This window comes from Bos taurus, chromosome 2 (assembly GCF_002263795.3).
Source record: "Bos taurus isolate L1 Dominette 01449 registration number 42190680 breed Hereford chromosome 2, ARS-UCD2.0, whole genome shotgun sequence".
Lineage (NCBI taxonomy): Eukaryota > Metazoa > Chordata > Mammalia > Artiodactyla > Bovidae > Bos > Bos taurus.
Genome location: NC_037329.1, coordinates 112,113,877 through 112,134,027, shown reverse-complemented (window position 1 = coordinate 112,134,027; position 20,151 = coordinate 112,113,877). Strand labels below are relative to the sequence as shown.

At 46.3% G+C, this 20,151-nt stretch overlaps 1 protein-coding gene across 2 annotated transcripts in view; it reads left to right on the top strand.

Annotated features, from left to right (window-relative positions):
- Positions 1–20,151, top strand: part of SERPINE2 (serpin family E member 2) — a 70,936-nt gene that overhangs the window by 24,671 nt on the left and 26,114 nt on the right. For both annotated transcript variants that reach the window (NM_174669.2, XM_024999003.2), the window contains 2 exon segments: positions 15,706–15,986; positions 19,047–19,274. In NM_174669.2, the coding sequence (NP_777094.1) occupies positions 15,728–15,986; positions 19,047–19,274 (487 nt within the window). In that variant the 5' untranslated portion in view covers positions 15,706–15,727.

Below are 20,151 nucleotides of genomic sequence, written 5' to 3'. Positions count from 1 at the left end.
CATTACTTTGCCAACAAAGGCTAAAACTTTGCTATAGTTTTTCCAGTGCAGGTATGGATGTGAGAGTTGGACTGTGAAGAAAGCTGAGCACTGAAGAATTGATGCTTTTGAACTGTGGTGCTGGAGAACAGTCTTGAGAGTCCCTTGGACTGCAAGGAGATCCAACCAGTCCATCCTAAAGGAGATCGGTCCTGGGTGTTCATTGGAAGGACTGATGCTGAAGCTGAAACTCCAATACTTTGGCTACCTCGTGCGAAGAGTTGACTCATTGGAAAAGACTCTGATGCTGGGAGGGATTGGGGGCAGGAGGAGAAGGGGACGACAGAGGATGAGATGGCTGGATGGCATCACCGACTCAATGGACATGAGTCTGAGTGAACTCCTGGAGTTGGTGATGGACAGGGAGGCCTGGCGTGCTGCGATTCATGGGGCTGCAAAGAGTCGGACACGACTGAGCGACTGAACTGAACTGAATGGCTCATGATGTTGAATATCTTTTCATGGGCCTATTTGCCTTTTGTATGTTCTCTTCAAGGAAATGTCAGTCTGTTTCTTTGGCCCATTTTCAGATTGAATTGTTTGGTGTTTTTTTTACTTCTTTGTTATGAGAGTTGTTTGTGTGTTCTAAATACCATATTAGACTTTTGTTAGATAGGATGTTTGCAAATATTTTCTGCTAATCTGTAGCTTGTCTTTTCATCATCCTTGCAGAGTCCTTGGTAGAGCAAATATTTTTTTAGCTTTTTATTTTGTATTGGGGCATAGCCAATTAACAATGCTGTGACAGTTTCAGGTGAATACCAAAGGGACTCAGCCATACATATCCATGTATCCATTCTCCTCCAAACTCCCCTCCCATCCAGGCTGTCACATACAATTGAGCAGAGTTCTCTGTGCTGTACAGTAGGTCCTTGTTGGTTATCCATTTTAAATATAGCAGTGTGTATATGTCCATTCCCAGCTCCCCAACTATCCCTTCCCCCATCCTTCCCCCTGGCAACCATAAGTTTGTTTAGAGCAAATGTTTTTATTTTTTATGAAAATAAAAAATGAAAGTGTTCGTCGCTCAGTAGTGTTCTACTCTCTGCTAGGCTCCTCTGTCCCTGGAATTCTCCAGGCAAGAATACTGGGGTGGGTAGCCATTCCCTTCTCCAGGGGATCTTCCTGACCCAGAGATCAAACCTGGCAAATGGGCAGGCAAATTCTTTACCAGTGAGCCACCAGGTACAGTTCATCAGTTTTTCATTTTGGGGGTCATACTTTTAATTTCAAAGCTAAGACAAAATAGGTTCCTGCCTCCTTTAACTTGCAGTGTCTGATTGTGGGTTCCGAAGGCGGGGGTGAGGGGACAGGATGGATGTTGGATTGTGAAGCGTTGTTCTTCCAGCCTCTGTCTAGTTTAGACTCAGGAGGTGTGTGTCATGATGAGTTGTTCTTAAGGTTATGGCCCCAGGTTAGACCTGGTCCTACAAGGACTATAGGATGATGATGGTGTTAAAAAAAAAAAAAAATCAAAATCTCTGTTTTCAGAACCATCCACAGTACCTCCTGACACAAAACTTTTTTGCACATGAGATCCTCTGTTGGAGCACTCTCCCCTGCCCCCAGCTTCCTCCCCCTTTGTCCTTTTGAGCTCATCCTGCAAGGCTGGCCCTTCCTCAGAGCACCTCCCCAACCCCTGCCTGTCCCTCCTTCTCCCCAGGTGTGTCTCGGTTCCTCTGTTGTCATTTGTACTTGCTGTCAGAGCACTTGCAAAGCAGATATGTCAGTGTGAATGTAAACATCCACCCAGGATTCATGATGGTCTCATTGAAGTCTGTTTCCCTCTAGTCCAAGGTTTCTCAACCTCGACCCTCTTGACGTTTTGGAATGGACAGGTCCTTGTGCAGGGCTGTCCTAAGCCTTGGAGGGTGTTGAGCACCACCCTGGCCTCTGCCCTCTAGATGCCCATAGCACCCTACCCTCTACACCCAGTTGTCATGACCGAAGACCTCCAGCTGTTTCCAGATGTTCCCTGGGGGACAGACCACCCCAGTGGAGAACCGCATCACTAGACTGTTCCAGAGGGTAGGCGCCGAGCCCGTTCTGTCCAGGTTCTCCCCCTAGTCCTCCTGGCACACCAGTGCCTCGTTAATATTTGTGAAATTGATAAATGGAAGAACGGTACCTCCTCATTAAACAGTTCTTTATGTGGCATCCTCAGAAAGACCACCTGATTTCAAAAGAACCAAATGGGTTTCGTTGTGAATTTGAGCCTTCGAAATCTAGAGTTCCTCTTCTTAGCTGAGTATGGTTTCCTTACCCCCTTCCCCTGCTGCCTGGAGTAAGGATGCAGGAGTCTTTGACTTCCTGCCTGATTAAAGCCCACATCCTCTGTTAACACAGCCAGGGCAGGGGCCCTCAGAGCCTAGAAAAAGCATCTCCATCATTCCCAGAGCTAGGAGGCCTCCTGCTACCTCTGAATGCTCCTTCTGAGGAGCATCTCTACGGGCAGAACAGGAACCTCCTGCAGGTGGCATTTTGCGGGTAATTTGGCGCAGGGCTTGCCTGGAGACGCAATTCAGCATTCATCAGCTGAGTCACCTCCCCTCTCTTGCTGGCCTCTGCTCCCTTTTCATGAGAAAAGGGAGGAAAATAGAGGTTTGGGCTCAGTTTTGCTTAGCTAAGCATGTAACTGAATATAATTAGTTCAGAAACATGCCAAGGAGTAAGCGCAGTCAGCCGTAAGTATAAATGTAGGGTATGTGTGAGCAGTTTAGGCTTTTCTCTGTACCTGGCAGTTTTGGTGCCGTGAGCCTGAATGATAGAGTGGGCTTTGCTTTGCATGTGTGCTCAGTCACATCCAACCCTTTGTGATCCCATGGACTGTATGTAGCCTGCCAGGCTCCTCCATCTATGAAATTTTCCAAGCAAGAATACTGGAGTGGGTTGCCATTTCCTTCTCCAGGGATCAAACCCGCGTCTCTTGCATCTCCTGCATTGGCAGATGGATTCTTTACCATTGAACCACTGAGGTGGGCGGTGGGGCGGAGAAAGAAAGGACTGCTGGGTGTGGAGGAGTAGGCAGTGGGGAGGGGGCAGGCTGATGGGGGTAATAACTGGTTACTCTTGCTTTATGGGAGGAACATCAAGGGTGAGCCGCAGCAGAGGGAGGCTCGGGCTGGTCCTCCCGAGGTGCAGGAGCAACTGGGCCTGCTGTTAACGCCTTCCGTGCTGCTCCTTGCAGGGGGCTCGGGGTGACATGGGCACCACCCCCTGCTCCAGCCGCAGAACTTCACAGGCTTGTAGAAGAGCCTGATTTGATAAGGCGGCTGACAGGCCACAGCTTTATCTAATGGTAACACAAAGCTTCCCGTCTGGGATTCCCAAAAGGGATGGGCAGGCTGCCTTCCTCCCCTAGGTAGAGAAGCCTGGGGTCCAAAGTTCCAGGGAGAGTCAATGTGACATTTGTCGCTTTGATAAGAAACAAGTCTTGTGATCGGACTGAAGCGTCGATTCTAAGTTAAGGAAAGTCAGTCATGACACACGAGGGAAGAGTGCACATGTGTGCTTTTTTGTGCTGGAACAGCCTTCTTATCCTTGGCACAACTAACATTTGGGGCCGGATGACTCTTTGCAGCGGGGAGCCGGCTCAGGCAGCGTCCCTGGCCTCAACCCATGAAAAGCCAGCAGCACCCCCTCCCACGTACGGCAAACCCAAACATCTCCGGACCTTGCCAAATGTCCCTTGGGGCAGGGGAGGGGGGCAGTGTCACTCCCCCTCCCAGTTGGAACCATGGCCCTAGAGGAACAAGCATTCTCTTCAGTTCCTGTGCTCTGTAGAGCTGTGGTCACTTGTTTACTCTGAGTATTTGATGATTTAAGCACAGGACAGAGAGGTAGAAAGAAGGCAGTGTTTCTTTACTCTTCCCTCAGCTGACCCTTTAAACTGCATCCCAAGAGTCAGCATGATAGACTGGCTAAATGTGTCAGTTTTCAGACATCTCTTCACCTTGTATGATCTGTATGAGCTGGGAGGTTTATTTAATTTTTCTGGGCAGAATGGTGTATGTAACCTCCCAGGCACTTACAGCCCACTAAGATTGTGGGCTCCAACTCGCAGTGGCAAGCCTCTGAAAATAACGGGTACATAGAGTTAACATCAAAGCACACAGAAGCTGGAGGAAAAGGGCACAGAGCTGCTAAGAGGTCACCAACAGTGTCCCTCCCTTGGAAATTTAGGTTGCAGTGACCATTGCTGTTGCAATTATCTATTGCAAAGAATATTGTGTGATTTTGCTACGAGAAACAACTCCACAGTGAACCTTTTTAGGCTCAAATCTTTTATAATTATTATTGTTACTTTAAGATTGAAGAGCTCTTACTGTTCCAGTAGGTATACACACTTTTAAGAATTTTCATACCAAGAATTGTTTTTCAGAAAGAATTTTATCAATTTACACTTTCAGCACTTACTGTTCACTCTTTTTTTTTTTTTTTAAGCAACAAGTCTAGAGAGCATTGATTTCTGACCTATGAATTGAAGACCTGTAGACGACAACAGAGTTATTCTCAAGGGTCAGAAAAGTCATGTTCCTGGTCTAACTTTCAGTATAGACTGAATAAATAATATCTCAAAACATGATTGTCTTAAAATGTATCAAGATGCTACTATATATAAATAGAAATAATTTGCATTTTAATGGTGTTTATGGATTCATGGTAGTATTTTATTGTGTCTTTTCACCAATACTAAAAATATAATTAGTCATGAAGCATCCATAATACTTTTCTTAGGTCTCAAAAATGTGCTGCCTTGTTCTAAAGATTGAGAACCACCAGTCCGTATCACTCTAATATTTTAGGCTATTGATTAGAAAGTCATCCATATAAACTGTTGTGTCTTAAAGATTTGTCAATAAGGAAGTCTATAGGACTTGACATCACATGTAAAACATTTAATGGCCCAAATCAGCAGCCTAAAAAAACATCTCACACAACCATTAAAGGTTTTTTGGAACATACTTACCTGCCTCCCATGCTCAGTTGCTCAGTCTTGTGAAAGTCTTTGTGTACCCATGGATGTAGCCTGCCAGGTTCCCCTGTCCGTGGGATTTCCCAGGCAAGAATACTGGAGTGGGTTGCCATTTCCTCTTGCAGGAGATCTTTCTGACACAGGGATAAAACCCACGTCTCCTGCATCAGCAGGTGGATTCTTTACCACTGCACCACTTGGGAAGCCCTACCTATCTCCACTCCCACCATATAAAACCCCTTCTTTCTCTTATAAAGATTTGGGAACACACCAGCACTGTATTGCTCTGTGTAAATAGTCTGGTGGTGGTTTAGTCACTCAGTCGTGTCTGACTCCTGCGACCCCATGAACTGTAGCCCGCCAGGCTCCTCTGTCCATGGGATTCTCCAGGCAAGAATACTGGAGTGGGTTGCCATTTCCTCTTGCAGGAGATCTTTCTGACACAGGGATAAAACCCACGTCTCCTGCATCAGCAGGTGGATTCTTTACCACTGCACCACTTGGGAAGCCCTACCTATCTCCACTCCCACCATATAAAACCCCTTCTTTCTCTTATAAAGATTTGGGAACACACCAGCACTGTATTGCTCTGTGTAAATAGTCTGGTGGTGGTTTAGTCACTCAGTCGTGTCTGACTCCTGCGACCCCATGAACTGTAGCCCGCCAGGCTCCTCTGTCCATGGGATTCTCCAGGCAAGAATACTGGAGTGGGTTGCTGTCTCCTTTTTCGTAAATAGTCTAAAGAAGTTGTAAAGATACAGACAGGGCTCTATTAAGGTGGAAGTATTGTTTGACCTGTTTTCTTAGCTCGATCCTTGAGACTTTCTTAATAGCTATTGAAATGAAAATCAGAGACTGTTTGAGCATCAAGGGAGACGAAACAACATTTACTGAGCCCCCTCCTCTGAGCCAGGCACTGTGCTCGGTCCTGTCTGCCTTTCTGTTGTGCAGATGGCATTCCCATGACCACCCTTGAAATTTGATTTCTAATACAGTAAATGAGAAAGCTGAAGTTGATAAAGATTGTGACTTACCTTGGATCTCTTTGTTAGTGGATGGTAAAACTGGGATTTGAGCCTTAGATAAATTTACCCTGACACTTAGAGGAAAAGAAAATAAATGTCTCATTATCTTGTATTTTAAAAATTGGACAATTCTCAATTTTTAAGAAAAGAACCATAAAAAAAGAGATGGACAACTAACAAAACCCCAATTACCTTCTTTCTCCTAGCCTTTCCCTTTCACCCCAAAAGAGATTTCAGAATGAATGGTGTGTGGATGAAAGGCACTTGGATGTCGGTTAGAGTGTACTTACAATGTGTGTCTCTTGGTTGAAGGAACCTTTTAGACGCTGATGCCATACATTTCCGTGGCTGAACATTTCTTTCCTGGGTATTTTTAGGTTCCTTTTTGGCAAAGGGAATTAGTGTCACAGATCAAGCATCTGCTTTGAAGTCTTAAAAAATTTAAGAAAAAATCCAAAGAGGTCTCTCTAAGCCTCTCTCCAGTAACCTGAAAGGAGACATTTTAAAACCACCAAGCTGCTGTCACTTTGATCAGTTGGCATTTCCTGTTTGTTCTCTTAAGTCTTAAGAATGCTAACTCATTCAGATAACACTCCATACCTTCCCAAGAAGGATATCAAGATGCCCTTTCGTTTTGCTTGTTTATCTAATTTTCTATCTTAAGAGAATGTGGTAGATATTTGGAAACGAGGACAGATTCTGGTGGCCATATATCAGTAATGTTTGTAGAGGTTTGAGGGACTGGAGTCCCCCTCTCTCCATCATAGGACCAGACTTAACCACAGTTACTTGTGCTTTGACAGCTACAGTCACTTTGCAGACACGGACTTCACCTCCGTAGAGCAACTCCTGAAGTTCTCCAGGCTGCCTCTTGCCAAGTACCCTTACCAGTTGGGCCATTGCCTGTTGGCAAAGCATTGGTGAGAAACATTGGCCTGATGGCTAGGCAGCACAGTCCTACTTCAGGCCTCTTAGAGGTCTCAGTCCGGCAGCCCAACACCTTTCCTTCACATTTACTTCTTTGGGAAGCTCTATCAAGAAATCTGTTGGGAGATGTCATGATTCTAATAAAATCTGATGTGCTGTTCTTTTTCTCTACCTCCTGTAGCCCCCTGCTAGAAGAATTGGTTAATCCAGAGGCAAATTAATGAAGGGTCTTAGTTTCTAAGAACCAGGATCCTAGAAGCACTGAAATCAGAAGGATATTAACCATTTCCAGTTTCCTAATACTTGAGAATATGTCAGCGTTTATCAAGGGGAGGGAGCTGATTGTCATGCCTCCCCTCTCCCCCTCATAAACTGGGGGACTCTCCTTGTCATGCTGTGGGCCAGTTGTTCATTCTAGGAGCTTGCATTGTTAGGGTCTCACTCAGGATGGGGTTGATCCAGGAGACTTACCACCTCCACATGAGAGTGATCCGTTTTAATTATCCTAGCTCAACTTCTAATGCCCAGCTCATACCCTCATCTTCTCAGCATCCAGGACTATAAGGGCTGTATAGCCCTGGGAAGCAAACCAGTTCACATGTAAGCAATCTGTCTTCCATAATTTGAATTTTAATATTTGGCTGTAGTCCAGAGAGAGATGTAAATGGATTTTGTATTTTTCCATATTGTTGTTGCCCAGTATCCCCACGGTTAATTTAGGGTTTATTTGATCAGGATACTAAGATTGTGGTCTCTAAATACTGTCTCCCACTAAAAGGAACCAGAGTTCCCTAGAGAAGTATCTGGTTCCAACTGGGACAGGAAGTATGTCAAACAAGCCTAGAACATCTTGCCAAACCAGAAACAAGGGAGCTATTGAGACTGCAGGGTCATATAAAAGGTTCAGGGGCCAGCCTGAAGAGGCTTGTTCTGAGCACCAATAAAAGTAATAGTATCTCAGTCAATCAAAAGCCTTAAAATATGTTGGAAAACATGCATTCATAATTATACTAAGCAAACAAACAAGGAAACCCCCTCTGGTTAACATTAAGAATTCTGGGTAACCAAGTCATTATTTGGAGAATGATATAAGGAATGGATTATTGCCTTTGCTATACAAACTGAACCTCAAGACAACCAAATAGTTGGTTATGGGAAATTTCTTTTTACAGAAATATTCCAACTAATAAAGAAAGAAAGAATTACAACAGCACCATTTGGCAAGCCGTAATAAAACAATGCACTTAGGCAATGATCATGAGTAAGTGCTAACATCACAAAAAAGACACAGACAGCCTCTGTCTCCTGATTCCAGCCCCTTGTACAAAACCTCTGTGAAATACTCTTTCAAAAAAAGAGATTTAAATCTGATCAGCCTCTGGAGCAGAAGTTGGCAAACTTCCTGTGAAGGGCCAGGTAGTAAATGTTTCTTGGCTTTGCGGTCCAACGGGGCAGCTGTCTGTTCAACTTGCTGTAGGAGCTTAAATGTGACCAGAGACAAAGCAACAAAGCGTGGCCAGATCTGACCCAGGAGTTTGCAGACCAACGTTCTAGGTCTAAGTATGGGTTTACAGAAAGGAAGGAAGACAGAGGAGCTTGTTAAACAGCATCACATGAATGCAGTTAGCAAAATCTCAACTGGGAAATGATGGAACAGACAAATTGGTCTCTTCAAAGAAAGACTTCCCCAGGAAAAAGTTAAAAATAAAGTAACTAGGGAAAGATTTTTAAAAAGACAAGAGACATGTCAACCAGTTGCCAGGTATGGAGCTTATTGAGATCCTGATTTAATTATTTAGATCCTGATTTAAATAAACTGCAAAAATGGAAGACAATCGGGGAAATTTGAACACTGATTAGATATTTAACATAATAAATAGTTATTAATTTTTGAGGGGGATAATATGTGTATGTATTCCTTGGGTTTAGAGTATGTATTGAAAATACTTTGAATTATATACTGTCTAGCATTTGCTTCCAAAATAATCTTTGATTTTAAAAGAAAATAAGCCACAAGTTAACAGTTATTTTATCTGGATGTTAGGTATTGAGGATTTATTTTTGCATATACTTGAAATCTTTTATGACAGAAAGATATTTAAAATATATACATTTTACCAAATACATCACTTTAAACATATTTTGGAGAATAAGAAGGGATGGAGCATTTTTTATTAGACACTCCTGTGTCCTCTTAAAACAGATGGGAATCATCTGCCTAAAAGTTGGCACCAAAAGTCTTTCCAGTGTTTTTCCCCCAAAACTGTTTATAGACATCTTATTTGTTATTTTAAATAGACTCAGCAGATATCACATTATTTATCATTTGAGCTCACAAGTATATTACTTATCATTTGCTCACATGTTATATGTAAAAGATGTTTTGTTAAAAAAAAAAAAAGGAGAGAGAGAATTTATAAGACTGAAAATAAGCTTCATCTTTTGTGACCAGCTCCACTGGTCCCCCGTTGTTTAACTGATGAGCGATTGCAGGAATCTGGCCACAAGGCCTTTCCACAAGGGAGGTAATGTGAGTGACGGCAACTGGCGGGGATGAGGCGGTGGGATGCAGTGGGAGCCAGGGATGCAGAAAAGCAGGCGTCAGCTCCAGGGGTGGTTGCTGTGTGGGATGTCTGCCATGGGAATGAGGGCCCTGTGTTACCAGATGCCCATCAATTTTCCTTTTTCCTGATAAGAACTCTACATCTAGATTGTATGTGACATCTTCTAACTTTACTGGCCTGTTAGGAACCAGGCCACACAGCAGGAGGTGAGCAAAATGTCTGTATTTACAGCCGCCCCCCATCACTCGCATTACATCCCAAGCTCCGCCTCTTGTCAGAGCAGCCGTGCAATAGGTTCTCACGGGAGTACTAACCCTACTGTGAACTGTGCATGCAAGACAGCTAGGTTGTGTGTTCCTTATGCAGGTCACCCTAAAACCATCCCCCCACTCCCATCTTCGGTCCATGGAAAAACTGTCTTCCATGAAACTGGTCCCTGGTGCCAGAAAGGTTGGGGACTGCTGGCCTGAAATATTTCTAGAGCACCTTGTATTCCAGACCAGACCCTCAAATGGCTGGATTAGACCTCAGATTTAGCTTTCCTCCCCAGTGGCAGGGCCCTAAACGAGAGCCTGAGGGCATGGGGGTTCTAAAGTGCTCTGGCCCTGCTTTCTGTGAACTTCCAGTCTAGTTGGGAGGGAAAAAAATACTTGAAAAACAAAATGAGAGGTGCAGATAGAAAATGCTGTGGGAATTCAGAGAAGGGGGTGGCTAGTCCCATCGGAGACAATAAGGGAGTACTTCCCACAGGCCGTGGAAGGAGTTGGGGGAAGCTCTGGTGTGCTAGGTGGAGGGCCAGGGAGAGAAGGAATGCCGCAGACAGGGGCAAGAGCAAGACCCAGCCACGGGAAACCAACCCTTTAAGAGAAGAGTTGGGGAATTTCCTGGTGGTCCAGTGGCTAAGGTGCCACGCTCCCAATGCAGGGGGCCCGTGTTTGATGCCAGGTCAGGCAACTAGATCCTATGTGCCACAACTAAGAGTTTGCACACTGCAACTAAAAAGGATCCCACAACGAAGACCAAAGATCACATGTGCCACAACTAAGACCCAGGGCGGCCAAATAAATGTAAGAGATTTCGGCCAGTGGCCCTCCACGACCCACCAGGGAAGGGTTTTCAGGCCGAGATAGTGTTCTGCACAATCAGATGAATAGTCAGCAAACAGTGGGAAGCATGGCACTGAAATTTGGCTGAGCATGTGAGCTGCACATTGGAGCCATCGTCTTCCTAGAAGTGATGGTTGAGTCACAGGCCCTGTAAAGAGTGTGTTTCTTTAATGGCTGCCCTTGATAGGTGGTACATTTATATAGGTGGTCAGAGTGCTCTCTGGGTCTGGCACTTGCAAGACTGATGGTGGTTTAGTTGCTAAGTTGTGTTCAACTCTTGCGACCCCATAGACTGTGGCCTGCTGGGCTCCTCTGTCCATGGGATTCTCCTGGCAAGAATACTGGAGTGGGTTACCATCTCCTTCTCCAGGGGATCTTCCCGACCTAGGGATCAAACCTGCTTCTCCTGGATTGCAGGCAGATTCTTCCCTGACTGAGCCACCAGGGAAGCCCTGTTTGCAAAACTGCCAACCCATTATTTACAACACTGTGTGTGCATGCGTGCTGAGCCGCTTTAGTCGTGTCTGACTCTCTGCAACCCTACAGACTAGCCCACCAGGCTCCTCTGTCCATGGGATTCTCCAGGCAAGAATACTGTAGTGTGTTGCCATTTCCTCCTCCAGGGGATCTTCACGACCAAGGGATCAAACCCACGTCTCTCGTGTTTCCTGCATCGGCAGGCAGGTTTTTTACCACTAGTGCCATTTGGGAAGCCAGATTTACAACACTAAATCTCACTTAAAGCTCAAAAACATTCCTCACTCTGGAAAGGAAAGATTTGAAGTCAGAAACAAGAAGTTCATGGGGAAACAGAAGCCCACATTTGGAAGGATATACCTATAATAATGGGCTTCCTTGTGGCTCAGCTGGTAAAAAATATGCCTGCGATGTGGGAGACCTGGGTTCAATCCCTGGGTTGGAAAGATCCCTTGGAGAAGGGAAAGGCTACCCACTCCAGTATTCTGGCCTGGAGAATTCCATGGACTGTTGCAAAGAGTCGGACATGACTGAGTGACTTTCATTTTCACCTGAAATAATGGCTTTATTTATAGGTTTGTGATCTCCCTACAAGAATGGCTTAAAGTAGAGACTTTTCACTACTATGAAAAGATTATTCAAGAAATGGGAGCCTGGTGGGTTGCCGTCTATGGGGTCGCACAGAGTCGGACACAACTGATGTGACTTAGCAGCAGCAGCAGCAGCAGGATCGTCCATATTGATGCTGTGTAATACATTTGGGCGACATCTTTATTCCTTCTTTTACCTGAACATTTAAAGTGTGATTTCTTTCAAAAAAATAAAATAGGATGTTACTATGTTCCTCCCATAATGAGAATCTCTTCCTTCTAGAGAGTAAGCATTTCAAAGCCTGATAACTCTAACAGTTATTTCATGTAAAAGACTGTTTGAAGATGAATATGTATTCATATCAGGAATGTTATCAGCCGATAGTAATGTTTGGATTAATACTCACTGTCCTGGCTACAGAACTTTGGGAAGAAGTAAAAGCTTAATCTTAGACACGCGCACAAGCCAGGTAAGTTTAGACAGCTGAGCATTTAGCCTATGAAACTGAGGCCAAGAAGAAGTTCTGCCCAGAACATCAATCACAAACAGCTCTGATTCCAAGTTCTGCACAGCCCCGGACCCTGTCGCAGTGTACTGTTATGAAACTACACACAGACATCTCTCAAAAACTTCCCAACCCAAGGAACCAAGAAAAACACCCCTGGCAGACTTCCCCCACTTTATAATGAAACTGTTCTTTTAGCTAAAATTCACGACCAAGCAAAATTCTGCTAAATAAGGTGGCTGTTTATTTGGGAGACAGTCTTTGCTGATTCCAAGACCTTGGAATGTAGCTTTTCCTGGTTACTGATCCTTTCTACCCGTTTTACAATCTTCTACATAAATCTATAGTGTTTGGGTAAATCAGCTTTAAGCTAGCAGAGGCTAAACCAATTTGGTGTCCTTTCTGAGTATGCAGATTCAAATATTTGCTAATCCGGGAGAATTTTGTTGGGAGGTTTGGGGAGTATGGATTATGGCACACTGAAGGCAGCTGCCAGAGTCCACCAAAATGCGAGAGTCAACAGTTCACATTGATTAAGTTGGTACCAGTCACCGGATTTGGCCCATTTGTAACAAAGATGGTACTGACTATTTTATATTTATGCTGGCTTTGTAGTATCTCAAAGGTTAAAGCAGACATTTATTTCCAGAAAAAAAAAAAAAAGAAGGGAGGGAGAGGGGATGGATACAGTGTCTAATGTCTAATTTTTAGATGCATTGAGTAAAGCTTCCATAGTCAGGTTTGGGAAGCTCTGCATTGTCAACCAGGCCAAAAGAAACTCAGAGGATTGTTGTGGTATTAGAGCCGGTCCAAGGTGCCAAAGTCAGACTAGGCCACCCTGGCCATAGGAAAGCCCTGAGTGGGAGTGTATGTAGGTCACTTACATGTTTTGAATTTAGACAGGCTGTATTTACACTCATTCTACAGTTAAGCTCTGAATGTTCTGAATTTTTTGTAATGTGCTTGTTTCCCAATATAAAGAATATTCCACCATCACCTTTCACTGATGGCCTTAGTGGTTCACCTTGGGGCCCTGCGTGTTCGGTGGGGAGCAGGTGGGGAAGTAGTGGGTGCCTCTTCCCACTCCAGTGCATTTTACTCTGTTGGAAAATGTTTGAAGCTAAAAGTGAGTGAGGCTCAGGACTAAACAGAATCATTTTCTTAGGACTTCCCTGGTGGTCCAGTGGTTAAGAATCCACCTGCCAATGCAGTGGACAGGGGTTCAATCCCTGGTCCAGGAAGATTCCATGCTGTGGGGCAACTAAACCGTGTGCATAACAGCTGCTCAAGCCTGCGAGCCTAGAACCCGTGCTCCACAACCAGAGAAAGCCTGTGTGCAGCCAGAGAAATATAAATAAGATACATTTTTTAAAAGGAATCATTTTCTAGTCATGCTCAATAACATTATTTTGATGCAATGAAAAATAACAAAAATAGAACGTATATAAGGCATTAAGTTTAATCCCACATGCATTTATTGAACACCTACTGGAGTGGGGAGCAGGAAAAGTAAATAAAGAGGAAGGCAAGAGAACACGGAGCTCCCCAGGTGGCTCAGTGGTAAAGACTCCATCCGCCAATGCAGGAGATGTGGATTCAATCCCTGGGTTGGGAAGGTCCCCTGGAGAAGGAAATGGCAACCCACTCCAGTATTCTTGCCTGAAAAATCCCATAGACAGAGGAGCCTGGTGGTTGCAGAGAGTCAGACACGACTTAGTGACTAAACAAGAACTAAGGGAACACACATTCCCGTGTTGCCTGATGCTGTCCTGGTTCCGTTTCCTTCCCTGGAGCACATGGACACTATTTTCCCCTCCAGGTTACCTCTGCTAAAAGGTTCCCCTCAGTCTTATTCTCTGAAGACACACCCTCTACCTTCCCCATGCAAATACGCATAGTGTCCATGGTATTCTCCAGGCAAGAATACTGGAGTGGGTGCCATTTCCTTCTCCAGGGGATCTTCCTTCCCAACCCAGGGATCAAACCCTGGTCTCCTGCATTGCAGGCAGATTCTTTACCATCTGAGCCACCAGGGAAGCATGTAACAGGAGGACCAGTTGTTTCCTGGATAAACTTGTGCCCATCAGGAGCTCAGATCTAGGGAGGAGCCAAGTTAGCCACACCTTGAGTTCTGTGCTGGTTTTACCAGTTGTCACTTCCAAGTTCTTGTTTAACGAGAGTATTTGCTTTTCCATAAACACATGTAAATTTCATACCTCTTACTTGTCACAGCCAAAGAAAGCTCAGCAGTAATCAAGGAAGAAAGCGTATTTCAAAGGAATCACCACAACTGGCAATATCTGTAAACAATGCCGTCTTCACAGTTGCTGAATTTGCCGATTGCTCTGCCCTCTTGCAGGTTTACATTTATTTTCACTTAAATTTAGTTTCATTAAGCATTCTTTAGTTAAGAAAATCATATGCTTATCGTAAAAATCATGTACGTGTAGTTAATAAGATAATCGCAGCAACCTGAGAGATTCACTCCTTGTTTCAAACCCTCCAGTGGTTTCTCACGACCTGTAGAATGAAATGCAAGAGCCGGACGGGGCTTGACAAGCCCTTCAGAATCTGGCCCCTTTTGCTTCTTCACCCCCTCCCCGACCCCCCCTCCCCATGTCCCTTATATTGCAGCCGCATCAACCTCTGATAACCCATCCTCTGCCCCTCCGCCTGGCACATCCTTTCCCCAGATCCGCACTTCTTCTGGTTACTCTGGCCTTGGCACGTGTGTCCCTCTGCAGAAGTGACTTCCCTGCCCATCCAGGCCCATGCTGCCCCACCCCTACTGCTTCCTTCACTTACATCACCATTCATACTGTCATGACCCTGCTCCCTCTCTGTAATGACTCTATTGCCTCCTGGTTTTCTGTGTCTCCTCTGGAATATAAGCTCCCGGAGGGCAGGGATCATGGCCATTTTCTTTACAGTCTGTGCTCAGCACTTAGACAAGGGCCTGGCACACTGCGGGTGCTCAGTAAATATTGGTATGATGGGATGAAGGGTGGTTACGAAAAAGAAATAATGATTAGAGTTGTGTTTGCTGCAGTCTTGGGACCAGCAAGTGGAAGTTTCCTTCCTGTAGCTCCCCATCCCCCTCACAAAATATAAAGGAAAACAGTTTCATCTATGCTGTTCTATCTTGACTATATTAAAGATCTGCAGTTACACTGGATTTAATAAATCATAGCCACCTGGGTACAGAGTTGTTTTGTTGTTGTTAAGTCGCTGAGTCGTGTCTGACTCTTTTTGTGACCCCTAGACTGTAGCCTGCCAGCTCCTTTGTTCATGGGGTTTTCCAGGCAAGAATATTGGAAAGGGTTGCCATTTCCTTCTCCAAGGGATCTTGCCTATCCAGGGATCAAACTTGTGTCTCCTGCATTGGCAGGCGGATTCTTTACCACGGAGCCACCAGGGAAGCCTGAGTACAAAGTAATTCCTCCATAAATGTTTGTTCAGTATAGAACGTAAATATTTTCTCTGTCTCCTCTTTCAGGTTGTCCTTGCCGGAAGGAACCATGAATTGGCATTTCCCCTTCTTCCTGGTGGCCTCCGTGACGTTGCCCTCTGTGTGCTCCCAGTTCAACCCTCTGTCTCTGGAGGAACTCGGCTCCGACACGGGCATCCAAGTTTTCAATCAGATCGTCAAGTCCCAGCCTCATGACAACATCATCATTTCTCCGCATGGGATTGCGTCCGTCCTGGGGATGCTACAGCTGGGAGCGGATGGCAGGACCAAGAAGCAGCTCACCACGGTGATGAGATACGGCGTGAACGGTGCGTGTGTCCGGGCCTGGCTGTACAGGCGTCCCGGGCAGGAGGGCCCCTTGCTCAGCCAGGAGGGGTCTCGCTAGTGCGCCCTGGGCCTGAGGACCAGCCTCCTCTAAGGGCCAGTGGCAGCGCTGGGGCTCGGGAGAGCTGGGCTCTGGGCTTTGCTCTGCAACTGTGGGGCTACAGGCAGGCACTTGATCTCTGGATGCTCCTGTTTTCTCATCTCAAACAAAACTTCCCATCTGCCCCACCCCAATGGTATACAGGGCTCAGAATGCATTATGGCTGTGAATATGCTTTTAAATCCATAAGCTTGGGGAGGTAGGTGGCTGTGACCATGGAGGGCTGCAGCAGGGAGCCTTGTGCTAGGGAATCCATCTGCGTCTTCACTGGTGGTGGACACATGAGTCTCCGCAGGGGATGAAATTACAAAGAGCTGCACACACACACGCACACACACACACGCACACACACACACACATGCGTGTAAAACAAGTGCGTGGGAGCCTGGGCCAGTGGCAGTTTTCTGGTTGTGGGTCTGTATCCTACCATCATGCAAGATACTATCATTGGGAAATTCGGGTGAAAGGTAGAAATATACAGGGAAAAATATATGGTGTTGCAACGTCCTGTGACTCTATCACTATTGCAAAATAAAAAGCTTGATTTCTTTTTCAAGTAAGGCCCGATAGGAATGGTTTCGTTTTCTTGAAGGAAAACCCTGTTTGAATTACCTGCCTAAACTTAGGAGCTTGCATCTCTAAGCGTTGTCACTCAGCCTTAGCTGAGGTTTTCTTACCTGAGTCCCCATCCACCACCTCCTCCAGGGCATGGGGTATGTGGGGCAGCACTGGTCTTTGGCACCAGCAGGCACCGTGACCTTGAACAATTCCTTTCTCACGTCTGGTTCTTGGTTGCTTTATTGGGAAGTGAAGGTGCTTTCCCACCCACATTCTTCCACTCCCACTTGCCATCAGGTTCTAGGAGTCTTGACCCTGTTGACACTCGGAGCAGAGGAGAGAGATGGGGGTTTGGGAGCTTGAGTGCCTCCCTCTGCACCCCAGCTTGATTCTTCTCTAAGCAGCCTCCTCTGGGGCCACCAGCCCCAGAGGCCTACCCACCCCTGCCCTCCCACGCTGGCCCTCACTCTTGTTTACACAGCATGAAACCTCCTCTTGAGTTTGCAGTTCGTTCACCTGTTGGAAGCACAGGAGGACTAAATGCTTGGAACACACTGTGCTGCCCTCGTTGGAAGCCCACAGAACTCTTGGTGATTTATAACATCAGAGCAAACCACCCATAGGGTTCTTGGCCTCTCCCAGGGCCGGCCAGGCCCTGCCGGCCAACACCATTTTAAAAGAGCAACTAGATTCTTGTTTGTTTTCCCGCCAAGCCACATCCATGTCAGGTAGTATTTCTAAAATGTTGACAATATCGGTCGCTGGGCAGCCTCCCCTGACCGAAGTCAGTTCACATGACAGACTCATCCAGGGGAGCCCGGGTGGGCTGTCAGGCCCTGGTTTGGGCTCAGCCTCTGGGAACTCAGAATGGCGGTACGTGGGTTGTGGAGGGAGGTGAGGCAATCCAGGGCAGGGGAGGAGGACTTACCCTGACCTTTTCTGAGGAGGGGGCCGGGGCCGGTGGAGGAGGCCGTGCAGCTGAAAGGAACGAGTGCCAGGATTGGGCCCTGGCGGCGGCTGGTCCCTTCATCATACAGGGGGCCTGCCCGCTCCTGCTGGGCCCGCCTCTCAGAACCCACGAGGGGTGGGGTCCCCAGAGGCCTCACAAAGGGCCGGACCGTGGGGCTCTCACCTGCCCTTTTCCAGAGTGACCGTCAAGGTGACCCTGCTGGTTGTTTTAGAACAGTGTCATTTTGAAAGGACCCCAAGTGAGTTAGACGGATCTGTAAGTTGAGCTCTCTTGTAGGCACGCATTTCATCCTCTGTGACTTCTTTCCCTCTTTTCCATGCCCTGAAACCAGATGGAGCGCATACAAGTCACGTGTAAAATAAAGCTTAGTGAAAAGTGAAAAGTGAAGTTGCTCAGTTGTGTCCTACTCTTTGTGACCCCCATGGACTGTAGCCTACTAGGCTGCTCCGTCCATGGGATTTTCCAGGCAAGAGTACTGGAGTGGGTTGCCATTTATTTCTCCAGGAGATCTTCCGGGCCCAGGGATTGAATCCGGGTCTCCTGGATTGTAGGCAGACGCTTTACTGTCTGAGCCACCAGGGAAGTCAAAAATAAAGCTTATGTTGCCATAGAATGAATCCCCTTTGTGAGCTTGGTATCAAGTAAAAATCACATTGTTCTTGGATGGTGGCACGTGGCAGTTTTTCGTAGTCTTTCTGACGTTTCTTGATACTTTTTTTTTTTTTTCAAAATAGAGACAAGAAATTGAACTATTAAATCTTTGTCAGGAAAGGAAATAGCGCTTCAGAAGAAAGAGAGACAGATTAGGGAGAGTCCTTGGGCTGATTCCCCCATGGGTACATAACTGACGAGGGTTCCAGTCTCCCTGTTGGCCTGGTGCCAGGAACCTCTTCAGGAGAGCGAGGCCTACACGGGGAAGGTGTGGAGAAGCCCAGGGAGAGGCCTGTTTTCAGGCAAGACGTACAGTTGATCTCGTTTGTCTGTGTGCTCAGTCATGTTTGATACTTTGCGATCCATGGACTGACTGTAGCCCGCCAGACTCCTCTGTCCATGGGATTTCCCAGGCAAGAAAACTGGAGTGGCTTGCCATTTCCTTGTCCAGGAGATCTTCCCAACTCAGGGATCGAACTTGCATCTCCTGCATTGGCAGGCGGATTCTTTACCACTGAGCCATCTGGGAAGCCCACAGTTGATCTTGAGGGGTTGTGAATGGTTATGTATCATTTTCCACCCTCCCCTCTTTTCTTAACAGGAGGCCACTGAAAAATCAGATGATTTAGTCTCTTGCTCCTCATACTTATCTTTTTTATTATACTGTTCTTATTTTCCATACTACAGATGATATTTTTTTTTTTTTTAAAAGAAAGCCTTGAATTCTTATAGAAATATCTCTGCATTTTCTCCTTTCTGCTTCAGGAGTCGGTAAGATGTTAAAGAAGATCAACAAGGCCATCGTCTCCAAGAAGAATAAAGACATTGTGATGGTGGCCAACGCTGTGTTTGTGAAGAACGACTCTAAGATGGAAGTGCCCTTCGTCACGAGGAACAAAGACGTGTTCCAGTGTGAAGTCCGGAACGCGAACTTCGAGGACCCGGCCTCCGCCTGTGCGTCCATCAACGCGTGGGTCAGGAACGAGACGCAGGGTGAGTGGCCACGGGTCCCAGGGCGAGTGGGGGTGGTTTTCTGCTTTGTGGACAGAGGCGCGAGTTAGGCTCTGAGACCCTACCTGGGGTCAGTGAGTCCAGCGGCCTGGAGAAAGCCCTGGACCCCACTGACTGCACCATCCTCTCCCTCTTAGCAGCCCCACGGCTCAGTCTTCTTCCTTCCCTTTTCCTGCTGTGGGCACAGCTCGTCCCCACCCCCACCACCGGGGACTTGTCTCCCTGTGGCTCAGGGACCAGGGCAGAATACAGCTCCGAGGATTCTTTTTCTTCCTCGATGCATCTCATCTCCAGGTCCCTGCCCCCAGGCTCTTGTCTGTTCTGCAGATTTTTTTTGCTTATTTCTTCCTACTTCTATACTTGCATCCCCCTTGCCCAGAATTTGCTTCTCAGCCTGTAAGGTTCAGGACTGAGCCCTCCCCACACCTTCCTGCTTCTCTTTATTGAAGTATAGTTGATGTACAGTATTATATAAGGTACGGTGTACAGTGTAGCGATTCACGGGTTTTAGAGGTTGCACTCCATGTACGGTTATTACAGAATATTAGCTATATGCCCCGTGCTGTACAACACATCCTTGTAGCATATTTTCTACATAATCGTTTGGACCTCTCGGCCCCCTGCCCCTGTGTTGCCTCTCTCCTCCCCTTCCTCCCCTCTCGCCTGTCATTGCAGGAAGTAGGTGTGTTGGTGGGTTGTGGTTGGCATGTGCTTACACGACTGTGCCCTTCATTAGATACAGCAGGTCCACCGTGATGGTCATTTGTGCATGTGTGTCCCTTCCCCCGTGAAACTGAAGAAATGTCTGACATCAGTGTTTTTAGCCTGTTCACATGTGAAGTGCAGTTTCAGGTGGAAA